This window comes from Somniosus microcephalus, unplaced genomic scaffold (genome assembly GCF_052327205.1).
Source record: "Somniosus microcephalus isolate GS21.2 unplaced genomic scaffold, FLI_Smic_1.0 unresolved_chr1, whole genome shotgun sequence".
NCBI lineage: Eukaryota > Metazoa > Chordata > Chondrichthyes > Squaliformes > Somniosidae > Somniosus > Somniosus microcephalus.
This window is the reverse complement of record NW_028225179.1, coordinates 7,842,835-7,866,675: the sequence shown is the minus strand read 5'-3', so window position 1 is coordinate 7,866,675 and position 23,841 is coordinate 7,842,835. Positions and strand designations below refer to the sequence as shown.

Below are 23,841 nucleotides of genomic sequence, written 5' to 3'. Positions count from 1 at the left end.
GCAGCAAGACATCCTTGTTCCTGTACTCAAACCCTCTCGCTACGAAGGCCAACATACCATTTGCCTTCTTAACCGCCTGCTGCACCTGCATGATTACCTTCAGCAAGTGGTGCACAAGGACACCCAGGTCTCGTTGCACTTCCCCTTCTCCCAATCTATTGCCATTCAGATAATAATCTGCCTTCCTGTTTTTGCCACCAAAGTGGATAACCTCACATTTATCCACGTTATATTGCATCTGCCATGCTTCCGCCCAATCACCCAACCTGTCCAAATCATCCTGTAGTTTCTCGGCATCCTCCTCTCAGCACACACGCCCACCCAGCTTTGTGTCGTCTGCAAATTTGGAGATATTACATCTAGTTCCCTTGTCTAGATCATTAATATATATTGTGAATAGCTGGGGTCCAAGGACCGACCCCTGCGGTACCCCACCAGTCACTGCCTGCCACTCGGAAAAAGACCCGTTTATTCCAACTCTTTACTTCCTGGCTGCCAACCAGTTCTCTATCCAAGTCAGTACCTTGCCCCCAATCCCATGTGCCTTAACTTTACATGCTAATCTCTTATGCGGGACCTTATCGAAAGCCTTCCGAAAGTCCAAATACACCACATCCACTGGTTCTCCCTTATCTATTTTACCAGTTACATCCTCTAAAAATTCAATAGATTAGTCGAGCACGATTTACCTTTTGTAAATCGATGTTGACCTTGTCCGATCCTGTCACTGTTTTCCAAGTGCTCTGCTATTACATCTTTTCTAATGGACTCTAGCATTTTCCCCACTACTGATGTCAGGCTTACCAGTCTATAATTCCCCATTTTCTCTCTACCACCTTTTTTGAATAGTGGGGTAACATTAGCTACCCTCCAATCCATGGGAACTGTTCCAGAGTCTATAGAATTTTGGAAGATGACCAGCAATGCATGTACTATTTCTCAGAGTCATAGAGTTATACAGCACAGAAAGAGGCCCTTCAGCCCATCGCGTCCGCGCCGGCCATCAAGCCCTGTCTAATCTAATCCCATTTTCCAGCATGTGGTCCGTAGCCTTGTATGCTATGGCATTTCAAGTGCTCATCCAAATGCTTCTTGAATGTTGTGAGGGCTCCTGTCTCCACCACCCTTTCAGGCAGTGAGTTCCAGATTCCAACCACCCTCTGGGTGAAAAAGTTCTTCCTCAAATCCCCTCTAAACCTCCTGCCCCTTACCTTGAATCTATGCCCCCTTGTTATTGACCCCTCTACTAAGGGAAAACGTTCCTTTCTATCTAACCTATCTATGCCCCTCATAATTTTGTACACCTCAATCAGGTCCCCCCTCAGCCTTCTCTGCTCCAAGGAAAACCCCAGCCTGTCCAGTCTTTCTTCATATCTGAAGCGCTCCAGCCCAGGTAACATCCTGGTAAATCTCCTCAGCACCCTCTCCAAAGCAATCACATCCTTCCTATAGTGTGGCGACCAGAACTGCACACAGTACTCCAGCTGTGGCCTTACCAGCGTTTTGTACAGCTCCATCATAACCTCCCTGCTCTTATATTCTATGCCTCGGCTAATGAAGGCAAGTATCCCATATGCCTTTTTAACCACCTTATCCACCTGTTCTGCTGCCTTCAGGGATCTATGTACATGCACACCAAGGTCCCTCTGATCCTCTGTCTTTCCTAGGGTCTTACCATTCATTGTGTATTCCCTTGCCTTGTTAGTCCCTCCAAAATGCATCACCTCACACTTTTCAGTGTTAAATTCCATTTGCCACTGTTCCGCCCATCTGACCAACCCATCTATATCATCCTGCAGCCTGAGGCTTCCCTCCTCGCTATTTACCACCCCACCAATTTTCGTGTCATCTGCAAACTTACTGATCATACCTTTTACATTCACATCCAAATCATTAATGTAGACCACAAACAGCAAGGGACCCAGCACCGATCCCTGAGGTACCCTACTGGACACAGGCTTCCAGTCACAAAAACAACCTTCCACCATCACCCTTTGCCTTCTGCCACTAAGCCAGTTTTGGATCCAATGTGTCAAGGCACCCTGGATCCCATGGGCTCTTATCTTCCTGACCAGTCTCCTATGCGGGACTTTATCAGAAGCCTTACTGAAATCCATGTAAACCACATCCACTGCACTACCCTCATCCACACACCTAGTCACCCCCTCGAAAAAATTCAATCAAATTGGTCAGATATGATCTTCCCTTGACAAAGCCATGCTGGCTATCCCTAATTAATCCTTGCCTCTCCAAGTGGACACTAATTCTGTCCCTCAGAATTTTTTCCAATAATTTCCCTACCACTGATGTTAGGCTCACTGGCCTGTAATTCCCTGGTTTATCCCTACTACCCTTCTTGAATAATGCTACTACATTAGCTGTTCTCCAGTCCTCTGGCACATCCCCTGTGGCCAGAGAGGTTCTGAAAATTTGTGTCAGAGCCTCTGCAATCTCCTCCTTTGCCTCACATGGTAGACTGGGATACATCTCGTCCGGGCCTAGGGATTTATCCACTTTTAAGCCTGCTAAAACTGCTAGTACCTCCTCCCTCTCGATGCTAATATGTTCAAGTATATCACAGTCCCCCTGCCCGATTTCTATGTCCGCATCATCCTTCTTCATAGTGAACACAATGCAAAAAAATTCATTTAAAACCGCACCTACATCTTCTGGCTCTACACACAGCTTGCTACTTTGGTCCCTAATGGGCCCTACTCTTTCCCTAGCTATCCTTCATTAGCCATGGCATAGAATACAAGAGCAGGGGGGATTATACTTCAACTGTATAAAACACTAGTTAGGCCTCCGCTAGAGAACAGCGTGCAGTTCTGGTCACCACATTACAGGAAAGATGTGATTGCACTAGAGAGGGTACAGAGGAGATTTACAAGGATGTTGTTGGGAGTAGCGAATCTCAGCTCTGAGGAAAGACTGGATACGCTGGCTTTGTTTTCCTTGGAACAGAGGAGGCTGAGGGGAGACCTTATTGAGGTGTACAAATTTATGAGGGGCATAGATAAAGTGGATAGAAAGGACCTATTTCCCTTAGCAGAGGGGTCAAAAACCAGGGGGCACAGATTTAAAGTAATTGGGGGAAGGTTTAGAGGGGATTTGAGGGGAAATATCTTCACCCAGAGGGTTGTGGGGGTCTGGAACTCATTGCCGGAAAGGGTGGTAGAGGCAGGAACCCTAACCACATTTAAAAAGTACTTGGATGTGCACTTGGGATATTCTAACCTGCAAGGCCACGGACCAAGAGCTGGGAAGTGGGAATAGGCTGGATCGCTCTTTGTTGGCCGGCGCGGACACGATGGGCTGAAATGGCCTCCTTCCGTGCTGTAGCCTTCTATGATTCTATGAAACGGCCCTCAACAAAAGTCACGAATTACATCCTCCGCGGCTGTAACCGGTGGACTATCTCTCTTCATCCTTCTCGACCTGTCTGCGAGCTTCACCGCGGTTGATCACACCATCCTCCTCCAGCACCTCTCCTCCATTGTTCAGCCCAGTGGGACTTGTTGGTGTGATTACAGGATAGTCGCTGAGCAAGACCCGCGAAACAAGCTCGTGGAACAGGAAACATTGAGACGTCTGATTGATAGACTTTATTTCACAAATCAATGGTAAAAGGTGGCTGTTGACAGTGGCAGAAGGTGGGTGGTGGTGTTCCACAAGGATCAGTGCTGGGTCCATTTTGGTATGAAGAATGGGGAGCTCACTTATCACTTGGAGGGTGCGAGCCTAGGTGGGTTAGAGGAACAAAGGGATCTCGGAGTACAAATACACAAATTACTAAAAGTTGCGACACAGGTTAGCAAGGCCATAAAAAAAGCAAACCAAACACTAGGGTTTTTTCTCGAGGGATAGAATTGAAAAGTAGGGAAGTTATGCTAAACATGTATCGAACCTTGGTTAGACCACACAGTTCTGATGAAGGGCACCAGACCTGAAACGTTAACTCCATTTCTCTCTCCATGGATGCTGCCCTGGCATTTTCTGTTGTTATTTCAGATTTCCAGCATCCACAGTATTTTGCTATTGAATTTAAGGGGAGGCTGGACAAGCATATGAGGGAGAATGGAATAGAGGATTGTGCTGATAGATTTAGATGATGAATGACGGGAGGAGGCTCGAGTGGAGCTTGGACTGGTTGGGCCGAATGGTCTGTTTCTGTGCCGTATGTCCTATGTAATCCAATGTAACATAGTCTCATACCATCGTAGTTTCCTTTATTTAAATTCAGGACCCTAGTCTCTGACTCAAATACTTCACTCTCCATCTTAAATGAAGATTCTATCATATTATGATCGCTCCGCCCCAAGGGGCCTCGCACAACAAGATTGTTAATTATTCCTTTCTCATTACATAATACCCAATCTAAGATGGCCTGATCTCTAGTTGGTTCCTCGACATATTGGTCCAGGAAACCATCCCATATACACTCTAGGAATTCCTCCTCCACAGTACTGTTACTAATTTGGTTAGCCCAAACTATATGTAGATTAAAGTCACCCATGATAACTGCTGTGCCCTTATTGCACACATCTCTAATTTCCTATTTAATACCATCCCAAACCTCAGCATTACTGTTTGGGGGTCTGTATATAAATCCCCAGGGCCTGCTAATCTACATCTTAGGGTACTTAAATCAAATCAAATCAAATCAACTTTTATTGTCATTGTTAGTGCACAAGTGCAGTACAACGAAATGTAGGCTTGCGGCTCCCGAGAGTGTACATTTGGATTAAGACATTTAAACATTCAACATACATTTGGCTTGTAGTATATTAACATAAATATAACCATAATAAAGTGCATTGGCAGATGTGCAGGCTTTAGAGTTTATTTGTGGAGTTCAGTAGGATGACAGCCCTGGGAAAGAAGCTGTTCCTAAATCTGGTCGTACAGGTGCGAATGCATCTGTAGCGTCTCCCAAATGGCAGGAGGGCGAACAGACTGTGGCTGGGGTGGGTAGGGTCTTTGATGATGGACCGTGACCTCCGTAGACAGCGTTTCTGGTATATGTGCTCTATGGTCGGTAGCTGGGTGCCGGTAATGCGTTGGGCAGTTTTGACTACCCGCTGCAGGGCTTTCCGGTCATAGCAGCTACAGCTGCCATACCATACTGTGATACAGTTTGTCAGGATGCTCTCTATAGTGCAGCGGTAAAAGTTAGGATCAGGGGTGACAGATTACATCCCTTCAGCCTCCTTAGGAAATATAGGCACTGCTGGGCCTTCGTCACCAGAGAGGAGGTGTTGAGGGACCAGGAGAGGTCTTCCGTGATGTGGACTCCGAGTAACTTAAAGCTGTCCACCCTTTCCACCACAGCCCCATTGATGTGGATGGGGGTGTGACTTCCGCCTTTGGACTTCCTGAAGTCCACAATGATTTCTTTTGTCTTCTTGGTGTTAAGGGCCAGGTTGTTATCGGCGCACCACTTCACGAGATGCTGGACCTCCTCCCTGTAGGCTGACTCATCGTTGTTGGTGATCTGGCCTACTACCGTGGTGTCATCCGCAAACTTGATGATGGTGTTGGAACCATTAACAGCCACACAGTCGTGGGTGAAGAGGGAGTCGAGGAGGGGGCTCAGCACACATCCTAGTGGGGCCCCCGTGTTCAGGGTCGGGGGGGGGGGGGGGGAGGTGTGGTTACCTAATTTGACAGACTGGGGTCTGTTTGTTAGGAAGTCCAGGGTCCAGTTGCAGAGGGAAGTGTTCAGGCCAAGAGTTTGGAGTTTGGTGGCCAGCTTGTTGGGGACGATAGTGTTGAATGCTGAGCTGTAGTCTATGAACAGCATTCTGATGTAGGTCTCCTTACCATCTAGGTGATTCAGTGCCGAGTGTAGAGCTGTTGTGATTGCATCCTCCGTTGATCTGTTTGCACGATAGGCAAATTGGTGTTGGTCAAGGGAGGCAGGAACACTGGCTTTGATGTGGGCTAAGACCAGTCTCTCTCAACACTTCATTATGATGGGTGTGAGTGCGACAGGTTGATAGTCGTTCAGGCACGTCACAGCCGTTTGTTTTGGCACAGGAATAATGGTAGCGGTCTTGAAGCATGTAGGGACTACTGCCTGGGCCAATGACAGATTGAAGATGGCGGTGAAGACATCAGCCAGCTGATCAGCACATTCCTTGAGTACCCGTCCAGGGATGCTATCCGGTCCAGCAGCCTTTCGTGTGTTCACTCCGCGTAGAACACCCCTTATGTCGGAGTTTGACAGAGTGAGCACCTGGTCTTCCGGGGGTGGCAAGGCTTTGGTAGCCAGCTCCCTGTTGTAGGAAGTGGCCCTATAAATAGTAGATGCATTGCTGATCATCTTCCAAAATTCTATAGACTCTGGAACAGTACCCATGGATTGGAGGGTAGCTAATGTAACCCCACTATTTAAAAAAGGTGGTAGAGAGAAAACGGGGAATTATAGACCAGTAAGCCTGGCATCGGTAGTGGGGAAAATGCTAGAGTCCATTATAAAAGATGTAATAGCAGAGCACTTGGAAAACAGTGACAGGATCGGACAAAGTAAACATGGATTTACAAAAGGTAAATCGTGCTTGACTAATCTACTGGAATTTTTTGAGGATGTAACTGGTAGAATAGATAAGGGAGAACCAGTGGATGTGATGTATTTGGACTTTCAGAAGGCTTTCGATAAGGTCCCGCAGAAGAGATTAGCGTGCAAAGTAAAAGCCCATGGGATTGGGGGTAAGGTACTGTCTTGGATAGAGAACTGGCTGGCAGACAGGAAGCAAAGAGTTGGAATAAACGGGTCTTTTTTCGAGTGGCAGGCAGTGACTAGTGGTGTAACGCAGGGATCAGTGCTAGGACCCCAGCTATTCACAATATATATAAATGATCTAGACGAGGGAACTAGATGTAATATCTCCAAGTTTGCAGATGACACAAAGCTGGGTGGGCGTGTGTGCTGTGAGGAGGATGCCGAGAAACTCCAGTATAATTTGGACAGGTTGGGTGATTATACTGCATCTGCCATGCATCTGCCCAATGTAGCTAAATGCGAGGTTATCCACTTTGGTGGCAAAAACAGGAAGGCAGATTATTATCTGAACAGCAATAGATTGGGAGATGTGGAAATGCAATGAGACCTGGGCGCCCATGTGTACCAGTCGCTGAAGGTAAGCATGCAGGTGCAACAGGCGGTTAAGGAGGCAAATGGTATGGCACCTCTGACAGAGCAGCTGTCCCTCAGTACTGCCCTGGAGTGTCAGCTTAGATTACGTGCTCAAGTCTCCAGAGTGGGACTCAAACCCATGACCTTCTGACTCTAGAGGCGAGAGGGTCGCCCACTGAGCCGAGGCTGACCCCTCTTAATCTCCAGCCTATTTACTGGGGTTATCAGCATCTTCAAACCGCCCCCCAACCCCCTAATTGCCATTATTAACACAGAATAGTCCTTCATGTGATTAACAGCAGAATGGGACCAGTGAACTCAGGTGTGAACTCGCTGGTGTCTCAGCAGGTGAAATGAACTGGTGAATCCCTTTTCACACACTGAGCAGGGGAACGGCTTCTTCCCAGTGTGGGTGCGCTGGTGTTTCAGAAGAGCGGATGAGTGCGTAAACCTCTTCCCGCAGTGAGAGCAGCTGAACGGGCTCTCCCCAGTGTGGATGCGTCGATGCTTCTTCAGGCCCTTGGAGCATTTGAAACTCTTGTCGCAGTCGGAACATTTCAACGGCCTCTCGTCAGTGTGTACCAGCTGGTGTTCCTGCAGAGAGGTGAGGCGAGTGAATCCTTTCCCGCACTCGGAGCAGGAGAACGGCCTCTCGTCAGTGTGAACCAGCTGGTGTTCCCGCAGAGTGGAGGGATGAGTGAATCCTTTCCCACACTCGGAGCAGGTGAACGGCCTCTCGTCAGTGTGGACTCGCTGGTGCAGCCGCAGAGAGGAGGGACGAGTGTATCCTTTCCCGCACTCGGCGCAGGAGAACGGCCTCTCGTCATTGTGCCCACGTTCGTGTACCAGCAGAGTGTGGGACTGGACAAATCCCTTCCCGCACACGGAGCAGGTGAACGGCCTCTCCCCGGTGTGATGTCGCTGGTGTATCACCAGGTTCGATGACTTAGCAAACCTCTTTCCGCAGTGAGAGCAGCTGAACGGCCTCTCGCCGGTGTGAATGCGTTGATGCCTCGACACATCCTCGGCGCTTTTAAAGCTCTTCTCACAGTCAGGGCACTTGCAGGGTCTCTCGTCAGTGTGAGCTCGCTGGTGCACCCGCAGTGAGTTAGAATGGCTGAATCCCTTCTCGCACACGGAGCAGGTGAACGTTCTCTCCCCGGTGTGAACTCGCTGGTGTGTCAGCAGGGTGGAGGAGAGAGTGAATCCCTTCCCGCACACGGAGCAGGTGAACGGCCTCTCCCCGGTGTGAACTTGCTGGTGCTGTATCAGGTTGCTGGATCTTCTGAAGCCCTTCTTGCAGTCGGAGCACTGAAAAGGTCTCTCATCGGTGTGAACACGCTCGTGTATCAACAGGTGGCAAGACTGGTCAAACCTCTTCACAGTGAGAGCAGGCGAATGGCTTCTCGTTGGTGTGAACTCGCCGGTGTCTCAACAGGGCGGATTGTTGAGTCACTCCCTTCCCGCACACGGAGCAGGTGAACGGCCTCTTCCCGGTGTGTACTCGCTGGTGTGCCCGCAGGGAGCCTGAATGAGTGAATCCCTTCCCACACACAGAGCAGGTGAACGACCATTTCACAGAGTGACTGCCTTGATGAGTCTCCAGCTCGGAGAGGCAACTGAATCGTATCCCGCATTCCCGACATTTGCACGGATTCTCCTCGCTTTGGTTACACTTGTGCCTCCCCAGGCTGCACCTTCGGTTGAATCCACGTCCAAACACAAGACACGTGTGCAGCTTGCCCGCAGTCTGATTGCTGCTTTCTGCTTCCATATGTCGATGATATTCAGGTCCTGATGAATCGAGTGACTCCGTCAGATCTTCGTGTGAAGTTTGCGTTAAGTTGCCCGTCTGCAATTCCGCCCCTTGCAAGAGACAGTAAAACAGGTTTATATAAGTAATTAATGTAAATACAGGAGAGAAAATAAAGAAAGACTGGCCTTTATACAGCACCTTTCACGACCAACGGTTTTACAGCCAATGAATTACTTTTGAAGTATAGTCGCTGTTGTAATGTGGGAAACACTGCAGCCAATTTGCATGATAAATAATGGCCAGGACACCGGGGATAACTCTCCTGCCCTTCTTCGAAATAATGGGATCTTTTATGTCCACCTGAACGTCTCATCCGAAAGACAGCCCTCCGACAGAGCGGCGCTCCCTCAGTACTGCCACTCTGACAGTGCGGTGCTCCCTCAGTACTGACCCTCCAACAGTACGGCGCTCTCTCAGTACTGCCTCTCCGACAGTGCGGTGCTCCCTCAGTACTGCCTCTCCGACAGTGCGGTGCTCCCTCAGTACTGCCCCTCCAACAGTATGGCGCTCCCTCAGTACTGCCCCTCCGACAGTGCAGCGCTCCCTCGGTACTGACGCTCTCGACAGAGCGGCGCTCCCTCAGCACTGCCCCTCCGACAGTGCGGTGCTCCCTCAGTACTGCCCCTCCGACAGTGCAGCACTCCCTCAGTACTGCCCCTCCGACAGTGCGGCGCTCCCTCTGTACTGCCCCTCCGACAGTGCGGCGCTCCCTCAGTACTGCTCCTCCGACAGTGCGGCGCTCCCTCAGTACTGCCCCTCCAACAGGGCCGCACCCCCGAAGCACCGCCCCTCCGACAGTGCGGCGCTCCCTCAGTACTGCCCCTCTGACAGTGCAGTGCTTCCTCAGTACTGCCCCTCCAACAGTGCAGTGCACCCTCAGTACTGCCCCTCCGACAGGGCGGCGCACCCTCAGTACCGCCCCTCCGACGGGGCCGCGGCCCCCAAGTACAGCTCCTCCGACAGTGTGGCGCTCCTTCGGCACTGCCCCGCAGCGTCAGCCTTGATTTATGTGCTCGAGTCCCTGGAGTGGGGACTTTGAACCCACAACTTTCTGACTCAGAGACGAGGGTGCTCCCAATGGAGCCAGTGGCTGGCTCTAAAGGTCTTTCATATCCTTGCTAAAGTGCTGTGGCCGGGGTAATTGTCACAGTCCCTTTAATCAGAGGAACACACGAGAGGGGGGAGGGAGTCCCTTTAAATGTGGAGGGGGTGGGTGTCCCTTTAAATGTGGAGGGGGTGGGTGTCCCTTTAAATGTGGTGGAGGTGAATGTCCCTTTAAATGTGGAGGGGGTGGGTGTCCCTTTAAATGTGGAGGTGGTGGGTGTCCCTTTAAATGTGGAGGGAGTGGGGGTGGGTGTCTCTTTAAATGTGGAGAGGGTGGTTGTCCCTTTAAATGTGGTGGGTATGGTGTCTCTTCAAATGTGGAGGGGGTGGGTGTCCCTTTAAATGTGCAGAGGCGGGGCCGCGCATGCTCATTCGGCCCCCTCACCACAACACCAGGCTGCCAGTGCGCCTGCGCGGGGCCCCCAGGGAACAGACGGAAGACGGGCCCGGTGAAGAAGCGGAATCAGCGGCCGGGGTAAAGTAAACTGTTGGGGAATCGATTTAAATCGAGGGGAGGGGGGGAGCGGAGAGCGAGATTATAGAGTAAAAGACGAGAAAAACCAAACCTGAGAGTCGGGCGGGACCTCCGTGGACACCGGACGCAGCGGATTGAGACGCGCGGGATGGCGAAGTGTGCCGGAGCAATGTGATTCTGACTAACGGGGGCGCTGACCAGTAGGAAGAGGGTTGAGCTGGGAGGACTGAACTGGGCGGCCTGGTCCTCCAACTAATGGCGGCGCGGCTAGGAGGCGGGACCCGCCCTCCCCGGCGCTGAGGCTGGGGCCCGGTTGTGACGTCATCACAGGAAGCGGCCTAATCAGGTGGATGGAGGCCGGCCAGGTGACTGACGGGAGCTCTGACCAATAGGACGAGGGCTGAACTGGGAGGACTGAACTGGGTGGCCTGGTCCCCCAACCAATGGCGGCGCGGCAAGGGGGCGGGGCCTCCTCTCCAGCTCAGGTGCTGGGGTCGATTGTGACGCGCTGTCCCCAGGTGAGAGCAGCTCAGTCAGCACAGAGCTGGGGCTGGAATCTGAGAGAGGGGCCGCAGGCAGTACAGAGCTGGGGCTGGAATCTGGGAGAGGGGCCACAGGCAGCACAGAGCTGGGGCTGGAATCTGGGAGAGGGGCCACAGGCAGCACAGAGCTGGGGCTGGAATCTGGGAGAGGGGCCACAGGCAGCGGGCCTGGCAAAGGGGCACAAGCTTCACAATAAAAGCTTCTTTCAAATGCACAATTGTGTCCTGCAGACAGCCTTGGTCACTCTGCAAAAAAAACTTTAACAATTCATCATAACTCCCCTGCTTTAGGAGAGGCGGAGAGTGCAAAAGCAAGGAAGTTATATTGAAACTGTGTAAAAGACTGGAGTCAGCTGTGGTTCAGTGGATAGCAGAGTCAGAAGGTTGTGGGTTCAAATCCCGCTCCAGGGACTTGAGCACATAAAGCGAGGCTGACACTCCAGTGCGGTGCTGAGGGAGCGCCGCACTGTCGGAGGGGCAGCGCTGAGGGAGCGCCGCACTGTCGGAGGGGCAGCGCTGAGGGAGCGCCGCACTGTCGGAGGGGCAGTGCTGAGGGAGCGCCACACTGTCGGAGGGGCAGTGCTGAGGGAGCGCCGCACTGTCGGAGGGGCAGTGCTGAGGGAGCGCCGCACTGTCGGAGGGGCAGTACTGAGGGAGCGCCGCACTGTCGGAGGAGCAGTACTGAGGGAGCGCAGCACTGTCGGAGGGGCAGTACTGAGGGAGCACCACACTGTCGGAGGGGCGGTACTGAGGGAGCGCCGCTTTGTCGGAGGGGCAGTACTGAGGGAGCGCCGCACTGTCAGAGGAGCAGTCCTCGGAGCGCCGCGCCATCGGAGGGGCAGTAGTGTGGAAGCGCCGCACTGTCGGAGGGGCAGTACTGAGGGAGCGCCGCACTGTCGGAGGGGCAGTGTTGAGGGAGCGCTGCACTGTTGGGGGAAGCAATGCTGTGGGAGTGCCGCATTGTCGGAGGGGCAGTAATGAAGGAGCGCTGCAGTGTCAGAGGTGACGTCCTACGGATGAGACGTTAAACCGAGGCCCCCGTCTGCCCCCTCAGGTGGACGTAAAAGATCCCGTGCTGCTATTTTGAAGAAGTTATCCCCGGTGTTTTGAGCCCAATATTTATCCCTCAATCAACATAACGAAAAAACATTATCTGGTCATTATCACATTGCTGTTTGTGGGAGCTTGCTGTGCGCAAATTGGCTGCCGCATTTCCCACATTACAACAGTGAATACACTTCAAAAGTACTTCATTGGCTGTAAAGCGCTTTGGGACGTCCGGTGGTTGTGAAAGGCAGTTAAGAAGGCAAATGGTATGCTGGCCTTCATTACAAGAGGATTTGAGTACAGGAGTAAAGAAGTCTTACTCCAATTATATCTTCTTCTTCTTAGGCAGTCCCTCGGAACCGAGGATGACTTGCTTCCACATTAAAAATGAGTTCTCAGGTGTAAGGGTAAACCAGGAGAGCTTCTTCTCCCCGAGACGGACCCTCTGATATAAAGGGTCGACTGGATCCATGTTTATCTGTAATTTAAACAGAGGTCTGGCCGTGTTCCGAGCTCTTTCCCCTAGAGGAGAGGGTAGAATGGGGGTCTTTAGTGTTAAATGGTTTCACCTGGGTCCATTGCTTCCATCGCATACCCATCGGTTCCTGTAGACAAACACACGTATCACTTGTCATTAATACAGTGCATGGCCCCATCCAATGGGCCCCATTCCCTTTCTTCCGATAACTTGCGTCATTACTTGTTGACCTATTCTGGGCAACTCGTCTGGTTTAAGTCCAGCATTCTGCCTTTCTCGATCTTTAATCTGTTATTGGTTCTTTACTACTTTATTTAGTGCTTGTACCTCCAGATTTAGTTGTACTAAGTACTGTATCGCCTTAATCTATCTTGCACTGGTCCTGCTCTTAAATACATACTTTGGTTCTGTCTTCACAAAGGAGGACAGAAATAACCTCCCAGAGATGTCGGGGAACATGGGGTCTAATGAAAGGGAGGAACTGAATGAAATCAGTATTTGTAGGGAAATGGTGTTGGGGAAATTGATGGGATTGAAGGCCGATAAATCCCCAGGGTCTGATAATCTACATCCGAGGGTACTTAAGGAAGTGGCCTTGAAATAGTAGATGCATTGCTGATCATCTTCCAAAATTCGATAGACTCTGGAACAGTACCCATGGATTGGAGGGTAGCGAATGTTACCCCACTGTTCAAAAAAGGTGGTAGAGAGAAAATGGGGAATTATAGACCGGTAAGCCTGACATCGGTAGTGGGGAAAATGCAAGAGTCCATTATAAAGGATGTAATAGCAGAGCATTTCAAAAAAAGTGACCGGATCGGACAAAGTCAACATGGATTTACAAAAGGTAAATCGTGCTTGACTAATCTACTGGAATTTTTTGAGGATGTAACCGGTAAAATAGATAAGGGAGAACCAGTAAATGTGGTGTATTTGGACTGTCAAAAGGCTTTCGATAAGGTACCGCATAAGAGATTAGTGTGTAAAGTTAAGGCACATGGGATTGGGGGCAAGGTGTTGACTTGGATAGAGAACTGGTTGGCAGAGAGGAAGCAAAGAGTTGGAATAAACGGCTCTTTTTCCGAGTGGTAGGCAGTGACTAGTGGGGTACCGCAGGGATCGGTCCTTGGACCCCAGCTATCCACAATATATATTAATCTGGACGAGGGAACTAGATGTAATATCTCCAAGTTTGCAGACGACACAAAGCTGGGTGGGCGTGTGTGCTGTGAGGAGGATGCCGAGAAACTCCAGTATGATTTGGACAGATTGGGTGATTGGGCAGAAGCGTGGCAGATGCAATATAACGTGGATAACTGCGAGGTTATCCACTTTGGTGTCAAGAACAGGAAGGCAGATTATTATCTGAATGGCAATTGATTGGGAGAAGGGGAAGTGCAACGAGACCTGGGCGTCCTTGTTCACTAGTCGCTGAAGGTAAGCATGCAGGTGCAGCAGGCGGTTAAGAAGGCAAATGGTATGTTGGCCTTCGGAGCAAGAGGGTTCGAGTACAAGAACAAGGATGTCTTGCTGCAGTTGTACAGGGCCTTGGTGAGACCGCACCTTGAGTATTGTGTGCAGTTTTGGTCGCCTTATCTGAGGAAGGATGTTCTTGCCATGGAGGGGTGCAGCGAATATTCACCAGACTGATACCTGGGATGGCAGGAATGACGTATGAGGAGAGATTGGGTCGATTGGGCTTATATTCGCTGGAGTTTAGAAGAATGAGAGGGGATCTCATTGAAACTTATAAAATTCTAAATAGACTGGACAGACTAGATGCAGGAAGGATGTTCCCGATGGTCAGAGAGTCCAGAACCAGGGGTCACAGTCTAAAGATAAGGGATAAGCCATTTAGGATAGAGATGAGGAGTTTCTTCACCCAGAGAATGGTGAACCTGTGGAATTCTCTACCACAGAAGGCAGTGGAGGCCAATTCATTAAATATATTCAAGAAGGAGTTGGATATATTTCTTAAGGCTAAAGGGATCAAGGGATATGGGGAGAAGGCAGGGACAGGGTACTGAATTTGGATGATCAGCCATGATCTCATTGAATAGCGGAGCAGGCTCGAGGGTAGGGAAATTATTGGAAAAATTCTGAGGGACAGAATTGGTCTCCACTTGGAGAGGCAGGGATTAATTGGTCGAGGGAAGATCGTGTCTCGCCAATTTGATTGAATTTTTCGAGGGGGTGACTTGGTGTGTGGATGAGGATAGTGCAGTGGATGTGGTTTACATGGATTTCAGTAAGACTTCTGATAAAGTCTCGCATAGTAGACTGGTCAGGAAGGTAAGAGCCCATGGGATCCAGGGTGCCTTGGCAAATTGGATCCAAAACTGGCTTAGTGGCAGAAGGCAGAGGGTGATGGTGGAAGGTTGTTTTTGCGACTGGAAGCCTGTGTCCAGTGGGGTACCGCAGGGATCGGTGCTGGGTCCCTTGCTGTTTGTGGTCTACATTAATGATTTGGATGTGAATGTAAAAGGTATGATCAGTAAGTTTGCAGATGACACGAAATTGGTGGGGTGGTAAATAGCGAGAAGGGAAGCCTCAGGCTGCAGGACGATATAGATGGGTTGGTCAGATGGGCGGAACAGTGGCAAATGGAATTTAACCCTGAAAAGTGTGAGGTGATGCATTTTGGAGGGACTAACAAGGCAAGGGAATACACAATGAATGGTAAGACCCTAGGAAAGACAGAGGATCAGAGGGACCTTGGTGTGCATGTACATCGATCCCTGAAGGCAGCAGAACAGGTGGATAAGGTGTTTAAAAAGGCATATGGGATACTTGCCTTCATTAGCCGAGGCATAGAATATAAGAGCAGGGAGGTTATGATGGAGCTGTACAAAACACTGGTTAGACCACAGCTGGAGTACTGTGTACAGTTCTGGTCGCCACACTATAGGATGGATGTGATTGCTTTGGAGAGGGTGCAGAGGAGATTCACCAGGATGTTATCTGGGCTGGAGCGCTTCAGCTATGAAGAAAGACTGGACAGGCTGGGGTTGTTTTCCTTGGAGCACAGAAGGCTGAGGGGGGACCTGATTGAGGTGTACAAAATTATGAGGGGCATAGATAGGGTAGATAGAAAGGAACTTTTTCCCTTAGTAGAGGGGTCAATAACAAGGGGGCATAGATTCAAGGTAAGGGGCAGGAGGTTTAGAGGGGATTTGAGGAAAAACCTTTTCACCCAGAGGGTGGTTGGAATCTGGAACTCACTGCCTGAAAGGATGGTAGAGGCAGGAACCCTCACAACATTCAAGAAGCATTTAGATGAGCACTTGAAACGCCATAGCATACAAGGCTACGGACCAAATGTTGGAAAATGGGATTAGATTAGACAGGGCTTGATGGCCGGCGCGGACACATGGGCCGAAGGGCCTCTTTCTGTGCTGTAAAACTCTATGGGCTAGATTTTCAGTTGCTTGCGCCAGCAGTTAGCGCCTTAAGAGAAGTGATTTTCGGGCGCTATGCGTGTAGCGCCCGGGCGCAGCGCAGTTTGCGCCCCGCCCCAAATTAAGTTGCCCGTTAGCGCCGGCGCAAAGTTTAGCGGCCGCCCGGATGCGCGCGCAGAAAATGACGTCACATCCTCGTGCAACGCCCTTTGGCCGCCCCGAATCCAAACTTCAGTCGGACCGCCCCATTGTGCGGCTGGCGTCCAGAGCGTTTGTAAAATGGAACGCAACACACCCTGGGGAGCGCAAATTAAAGGGCACTCCTCCTGCACTATAAAAGGCAGTCTGCATGTGTTGTGTGGAAGGATCCAGTGTGTTGTTGTGAACGGTTTATTTATGTTTCCGGCCACCACCACCACCACCACCACCACCACCTCCTCCTCCTCCTCCACCTCCACCTCCACCTCCACCTCCTCCCCCTCCTCCTCCTCATCGTCTTCGTCTTTTCCCCCCAGACTCTGCCTTTGAAAAAAACACATGCACCCTTCCCCTTTAAGAGCTCACTGGCACCAGAGTGTCTGCCGTGCGCTGCGCCCGAGCGCGGGTGTTGCGCTCTGCACCGCCGGCTTAGCGCCTAAAGATAGTAGTGGAACGCCTCTTTTAGTGCTCCACCAACCTCTTAGGGCGAAGCCACTGAATTTCCGGCAACGGGGCGCTACTTTGGGGCGGGCGCTAACTTCGGGCGGGCGCTAGGGTTAGCGCCCCAAAACTGTCTATACTGAAAATCTAGCCCTATGACTCTATGGCCGAATGGCCTACTCCTGCTCCTATCTTCTATGTTTCTATGAACCCCAGGACCAGGCCCCTATGGGGAATAGGTATGCAGATCTAGGCACAAAACTAGCTGCAGAAGAAATGCAACCAGAGGACGCGTTCAAAAACAAAATAAATATGGTCATGATAGTCAGTGGGGTACAGGAAGTGAATATAATGGAGCTACAAGAAAATACTAGTAAAGAGCAAAAGGAGAAATGGAGACAAGCTGGCGCACAATTACAAGATGGAATTTGGAGATGGGGCCCACGTAACCAGGTGGTGGCACCGGAATGTTGTAGACAACAACTGATGGCGCTATACCATGGTGTAACACATACTGGCAGAAGTAACATGTTGCACCTACTGACACAGTACTGGTGGTGGCCAAAGATGGGTCGGGAAGTAGCGAAATATTGCCACCGCTGTATAATATGCGCAAGAATAATGTAGGACAGAGATGTCGAGTTAGAGTAGCAAACCAACCCAGGCCCCAAGGACCCTGGGAAAACTTACAAATTGACTTTACCGGCCCCTTCGCGCAGGACCGGGGGAAGAAATATTGCCTGGTAATAATTAACCAATTTACCAGGTGGGTGGAAGCCTTTGCCACCCGAGACTGCTCTGCACAAACAGTTGCACTAATATTGGCTACCGAGGTTATACCCTGTTGGGGAGTGCCTCTGCAAATTGACTCAGACAACGGCACTCATTTCACCGGCAAAATAATGAAAGAAATCTGTAAGCTGCTACATGTGACACAAAAATATTACATACCATATCACCCCCAGAGCTCGGGGATGGTAGAAAGAATGAATAGGACACTGAAAAACGCGCTGACAAAAGCCATCCAAGAAACAGGGAAGGGATGGTCGGAATTATTACCCAGCATACTAATGAGGCTGCGAGCCACCCCAGGACGAACAACCGGACTGACCCCCTATGAATTAATGACAGGACGAGCTACGAGACTACCAGAGGATTTGGCTGGAGGGGTGGGAAACATAGAAACATGGAAGGTAGGATCAGGAGTAGGCCATTCGGCCCCTCGAGCCTGCTCCGCCATTCAATGAGATCATGGCTGATCATATATCAAGGAGCGCAGAGATCGGGGAGGGTTGTGGGGCTGGAGGAGGTTACAGAGATAGGGAGAGACCGAGGGCCATGGAGGGATTTGAGAACAAGGATGAGATTGTTGGACCAGGAGCGAATGTAGGTCAGCGAGCACAGGGTGAACGGGACTTGGTGCGAGTTAGGACACAAACAGTCGAGTCTGGAGGTAACAAAGGTTTGAATGAGGGTTTCAGGCAGGAAACGTGGCAGTGAATTCACACACACCAAGCTCGCACAGATAGCAGTGTGATAATGGCCAGATAATCTGTATTGGTGATGTTGGGTGAGCGATAAACATTGGCCCCAGGACACAGGGTGAACTCCCCCTGCCCTTGTTAAGTTTTTAAACTGTCATTCAAGTTTCCCTCCCTCTATTGTGAAGGGCGGGTATCCGCTGGGATACAGTCCCACAGTCACTGGTTGCCTTCTAGTGCCCCTCCAAGTGACCAATGTGTGAGGGTGTGCAGTGACTGTTGGCAGCCTATTCAACCTTGGGGGGGCATCACAGACAAAATCAAACCCCCTTTGCAGACTCGGCCTTTGCTGCTGGGGTGACTGGACAGTGATCAGTAGCAGGAGCCCGGGGCACTGAGGCTAACTGCAGTCACCCCAACTGCATCCCAGGCCGGGATCATCTGAACACCCCCACAGTGTGCAGCTGGAATGTGCAACCTATCCTGGGGAGCGGGGGAAAGGGAGGTCAAGGGTCAGCACAGAATGTCAGTCGACCTTGACCCCCAGACTCCCTCAATCATAGAATCATAGAAATTTACAGCACAGAAGGAGGCCATTCGGCCCATCTTGTCCATGCCGGCCGACAAAGAGCTACCCACCCTAATCACACTTTCCAGCACTTGGTCCGTAGCCTTGTCGGTTACGGCACTTCAAGTACATATCCAAGTACTTTTTAAATGTGATGAGGGTCTCTGCCTCGACCACCCTGTCAGGCAGTGAGCTCCAGACCCCCACCACCCTCTGGGTGAAAGAATTTCTCCTCAAATCCCCTCTAAACCTCCGACCAATTACTTTAAATCTATGCCTCCTGGTTATTGACCCTTCTGCTAAGGGAAATAGATCCTTCCTATCCACTCTATCTAGGTCCCTCATAATTTTATACACCTCAGTTAGGTCTCCCCTCAGCCTCCTCTGTTGCAAAGAAAACAACCCCAGCCTATCCAATCTTTCCTCATAGCTAAAATTCCCCAGCCCAGGCAATATACTCGTAAATCTCCTCTGCACCCTCTCTAGTGCAATCACATCCTTCCTGTAATGTGGTGACCAGAACTGCACGCAGTATTCTAGCTGCGGCCTAACTAGTATTTTATACAGTTCAAGCATAACCCCCCTGCTCTTATATTCTATGCCTCGGCTAATAAAGGCAAGTATCCCGTGTACCTTCTTAATCTCCTTATCTACCTGTCCTGCTACCTTTAGGGATCTGTGGACATGCACTCCAAGGTCCCTCTGATCCTCTGCACTTCTCAGTGTCCTACCATTTATTGTTTATTCCCCTGCCTTGTTGTCCCTCCCCAAATGCATTACCTCACACTTCTCCAGATTGAATTCCATTTGCCACTGTTCTGCCCACCTGACCAGTCCATTGATATCTTCCTGCAGTCTGCAGCTTTCTTCTTCATTATCAACCACACGGCCAATTTTTGCATCATCTGCAAACTTCTTAATCATACTTCCTACATTCCAGTCCAAATCATTGATAGAGACCACTCAGCAGGAACATGTTCTATTGACGTCATGACGTTTCCACCTTTTATGACATCAAGACGTCCAAGTGCACGTCGCCCACCACCCGCCCACTGCTCCCACGATCTCTCTCCCTATTGGTTGGCGGACACGTCAATCTCGCCCACTGCCCGCGGTCACGTGCCCCTGAGGCGCTCTCCGGCTCCGCCCGAGTGAAGTCGCTCCATTCAGTGCCTGCGGAGCGCTCGGACTCTCAGGTTTGGATTCCCCTTTATTCTCTCCCCTCCTCTGATCTCAATCGGATCTGGGGGAAAACTCACTTTCCCTCACTGATTGCGGCTCTTCACCAACACCAACTTTACAAAGAAAGCCCCGCGCGGCAGCCTGGAGCTCAGGGGCCCAGCGCGCAGGCGCGGGGGAGGATGATTGACAGGGGCCCAGGGTGTGTGCTGAGCATGTGCGGGCCGGGCGCCTCTGGAGCAGGAGAGGGCGGGGCCATGGGGCGCATGCGCGGTGTCAGCCACAACTCAGCGTGGCGGCCAGAGCGCTTTCTGGAGCGCGGGGGCTTGTGCGGATTGCAGCCACCATTACTGTTGATCCTTTCAACCAACCTGTGCAGCAACTGGAGCCTGAAAATCAGCTTCACTGCCCCTGGGCTGGGAAAGAGCGCCATGAGACAACATTCTCCCTCTTACCCCTTTCTACACTCCTTTTACAGGGTTTTAGAAGTGGAGCATTTACAGACAGTAAACGCAGACCAAACACCACGTCAGGATCTGACAGAGTCGCTCAATTTATCAGGACCTGAATATCATCGGCTTTTGCACATGGAAGGAGAGAGCAGGGATCACAGCGCAGACAAACCGCACACATGTTCCGTGTGTGGACCCGCCTTCAGCCGATTGCCTGACCTGGCGAGACACGTGCACCGTCACACCGGGGAGAAACCGGGTAAAGGTGGGGATGGTGGGAATGGATTCAGTTCCCCGTCTACATTAGAAGTTCATCCGCACAGTCACCCCGGGGACAGTCCGTTCACCTGCTCCGTGTGTGGGAAGGGATTCACTAAGACATCCATCCTGCGAACACACCAGCGAGTTCACACTGGGGGGAGGCAGTTCACCTGCTCCGTGTGTGGGAAGGGATTCACTCAGTCCTCAAATCTGCTCGAACACCAGCGAGTTCACACCGGAGAGAGGCCGTTCACCTGCTCCGTGTGTGGGAAGGGATTCACTCAGTCCTCAACTCTGCTCGAACACCAGCGAGTTCACACTGGGGAGAGGCCATTCACCTGCTCTGTGTGTGGGATGCGATTCATATGCTCATCCAACCTGCTGAGACACCAACGAGTTCACACTAATGAAAGGCCTTTCACCTGCTCCGTGTGTGGGAAGGGATTCACTCAGTCATCCAACCTGTTGGCACATGGGCAAGTTCACACTGGAGAGAGGCCATTTAAATGTTCTGACTGTGGGAAGATGTTTAAAAGGTCCGGAGATCTGAAGGGACACCAGCGTACTCACACTGGGGAGAAGCTGTTCACCTGCTCTGTGTGTGGGAAGGGATTCACTCAGTCATCCAACATGCTGACACACCAGCGAGTTCACACTGGAGAGAGACCGTTCACCTGCTCCGTGTGTGGGAAGGGATTCACTCAGTCATCCAACCTGTTAGCACATGGGCAAGTTCACACTGGAGAGAGGCCGTTTAAATGTTCTGACTGTGGGAAGAGGTTTACAAGCTCCAGCAATTTGACGACACACCAGCGTACTCACACTGGGGAGAAGCTGTTCATCTGCTTCGTGTGTGGGAAGGGATTCACTCAGTCATCCAACCTACTGACACACCAGCGAGTTCACACTGGGGAGAGACCATTTAAATGTTCTGACTGTGGGAAGAGGTTTAAAAGGTCCGGAGATCTGAAGGGACATCAGCGTACACACACTGGGGAGAAGCTGTTCACCTGCTCCGTGTGTGGGAAGGGATTCACTCGTTCATCCTACCTGCTGACACACCAGCGAGTTCACACTGATGAGAGACCATGTAAATGTTCTGACTGTGGTAAGAGCTTTAAATGGCCGAAGGACCTGAAGAGACACCAGCAAGCTCACACTGTTCTGTAGCACAGGGCTCTGCGGACAGCTGGGGTGTCATGAACATGGAATGGATGAATGTTTTATAAATTCTTGTACTGCTGTTTAATCTTTAAGACTTGTGCTGATGATTCCCTTGATTTGACTCTTCATGGTGTTCCATAAAATGTACAGCACAGAAACAGGCCATTCGGCCCAAATGGTCCATGCCAGTGTTTATGCCCCACACCCACCCTACTTCAATTAACCCGATCAACAACTCCTCCCACGCCTTTCTCCCTTGTGTGGCTTCCCCATAAATGCATCTGTGCTGTTCACCTCAACCACTCCCTGTGGTAGCGAGTTCCCCATTCTCACCATTCTCTGGGTAAAGACATTTCTCCTGAATTCCCTACTTAATCTATCAGAGACTATTTTATATTGATGGCCTATAAATATGATGAGATTCTGTTAAGCTGACCCGTATGTTGTTGTACTTTGTCTTTGACCCTTATGTAAATGTGAGGTCATCCAAAACTCGGCTGCCTGTGTCCTAACTCGCACCAAGTCCCGTTCGCCCATCACCCCTGTGCTCGCTGACCTACATTGGCTCCCTGTTAAGCAGCATCTTGATTTCAAAATTCTCATCCTTGTTCTTCAAATCCCTCCATGGCCTCACCCCTCCCTTTCTCTAATCTCCTCCAGCCCCACAACCCCCCCCCCCCCCGAGATATCTGTGCTCTTCCAATTCTGGCCTCTTGTGTATCCCTGATTTTAATCGCTCCACCACTGGTGGCCGTGCCTTCTGTTTCCTAGGCCCTAAGCTCTGGAATTCCCTGCCTAAACCTGCCCACCTTGCTACCTCTCTTTCATAAGAACATAAGAAATAAGAGCAGGAGTCGGCCATACGGCCCCTCGAGCCTGCTCCGCCATTCAATAAGATCATGGCTGATCATCGACCTCGACTCCACTTTCCCGCCCGATCTCCATATCCCTTGATTCCCCCAGAGTCCAAGGATCCATCGATCTCAGCCTTGAATATACTCAACGACTCAACTTTCCTCCTTTAAGACTCTCCTTAAAACCTACCTCTTTGACCAAGCTTTTGGTCACCTGCCCTAATTTATCATTATGTGGATCGGTGTCAAATTTTTTGACTTAAAATACTCCTGTGCAGTGCTTTGGGATGTTTTACTACATTAAGGTGCTATATAAATACAAGTTGTTGTTGTTTTGATGAATGAAACATTACTGAGCCCCTGTACCCGTGTTATGGGATGAAGTGCCAGACAAGTGAAGGCATGTCTGGGTGTGAATCTAATAATAACCTCACGGACCGTATAGGTGTGATAACCAGACGGGCTTATGGTTATAGTCTGGTCACAGATGGACTACATTCCCTGAATACGGGCAGCACGGTGGCCTAGTGGTTAGCACTGTTGCCTCACAGCGCCAGGAACCCGGGTTCGAATCCGGCCTCGGGTGACTGTCTGTGTGGAGTTTGCACATTCTCCCCGTGTTTGCGTGGGTTTCCTCCGGGTGCTCCGGTTTCCTCCCACAGTCCAAAGATGTGCGGGTTAGGTTGATTGGCTATGATAAATTGACCCTTAGTGTTAGGGGATTAAATACGTGGGGTTACAGGGATAGGGTGGGATATGTGTTGGTGTAGTGGTTACGGGGATTGGGTGGGATATGTGTCGGTGCAGGCTCGATGGGCCGAAATGGCTTCTATCTGCACTGTGGGGTTTCTGTGATTTCTGTGAATTAGCAGGAGTTCAGGAGACGGTCAACAGACGGGTCCAAACAATCCCATTTCCTGAGCGGTAACCAAGCTTGTGTATAAGAACAGGCCACTTAAGCCGCTGTCAGTTGGAACAGACTCGAGAAGGTCGCGCGTGAATCCACTGTACTTCTATTCTCCAGATTGAGGGAATTATCACCCGATCTGTGTTATGCAGCGCTCTTAATAAAGTCTGGAGAGACAATTTGTGTTCTTGTGAGCTTGATTATCTGGTATCCGAAACCCCAGGACTCCCGATCATTAGGGTCAACGTCAGTGTGTGGAAAGGGATTCCCTGGTGTATCCCACCCGCTGACACACCAGAGTGTCCACAGTGTGACTGCAGTGGGTCGATTCCACTGTT

The 23,841-nt window shown here is 50.6% G+C and overlaps 1 protein-coding gene and 1 pseudogene across 1 annotated transcript; one reads left to right on the top strand and one right to left on the bottom strand.

Annotated features, from left to right (window-relative positions):
- Positions 1 to 4,527: 4,527 nt before the first annotated feature.
- On the bottom strand, positions 4,528 to 9,083 carry LOC147093382 (uncharacterized; annotated as a pseudogene).
- A 1,392-nt stretch (positions 9,084 to 10,475) lies between these two features.
- Positions 10,476 to 23,652, top strand: LOC147093381 (uncharacterized). The gene is made up of 2 exons (XM_085974298.1): positions 10,476 to 10,533; positions 20,344 to 23,652. Exon 2 carries the CDS (start codon positions 20,453 to 20,455, stop codon positions 21,746 to 21,748), a length of 1,296 nt encoding a protein of 431 aa, XP_085830424.1. The 5' UTR covers positions 10,476 to 10,533; positions 20,344 to 20,452; the 3' UTR covers positions 21,749 to 23,652.
- Positions 23,653 to 23,841: the final 189 nt, after the last annotated feature.

Bases quoted from the DNA above. Each gene is read 5' to 3' on its own strand.
- LOC147093381 (XM_085974298.1), top strand. From the start codon at position 20,453: ATGGAAGGAGAGAGCAGGGATCACAGCGCAGACAAACCGCACACATGT.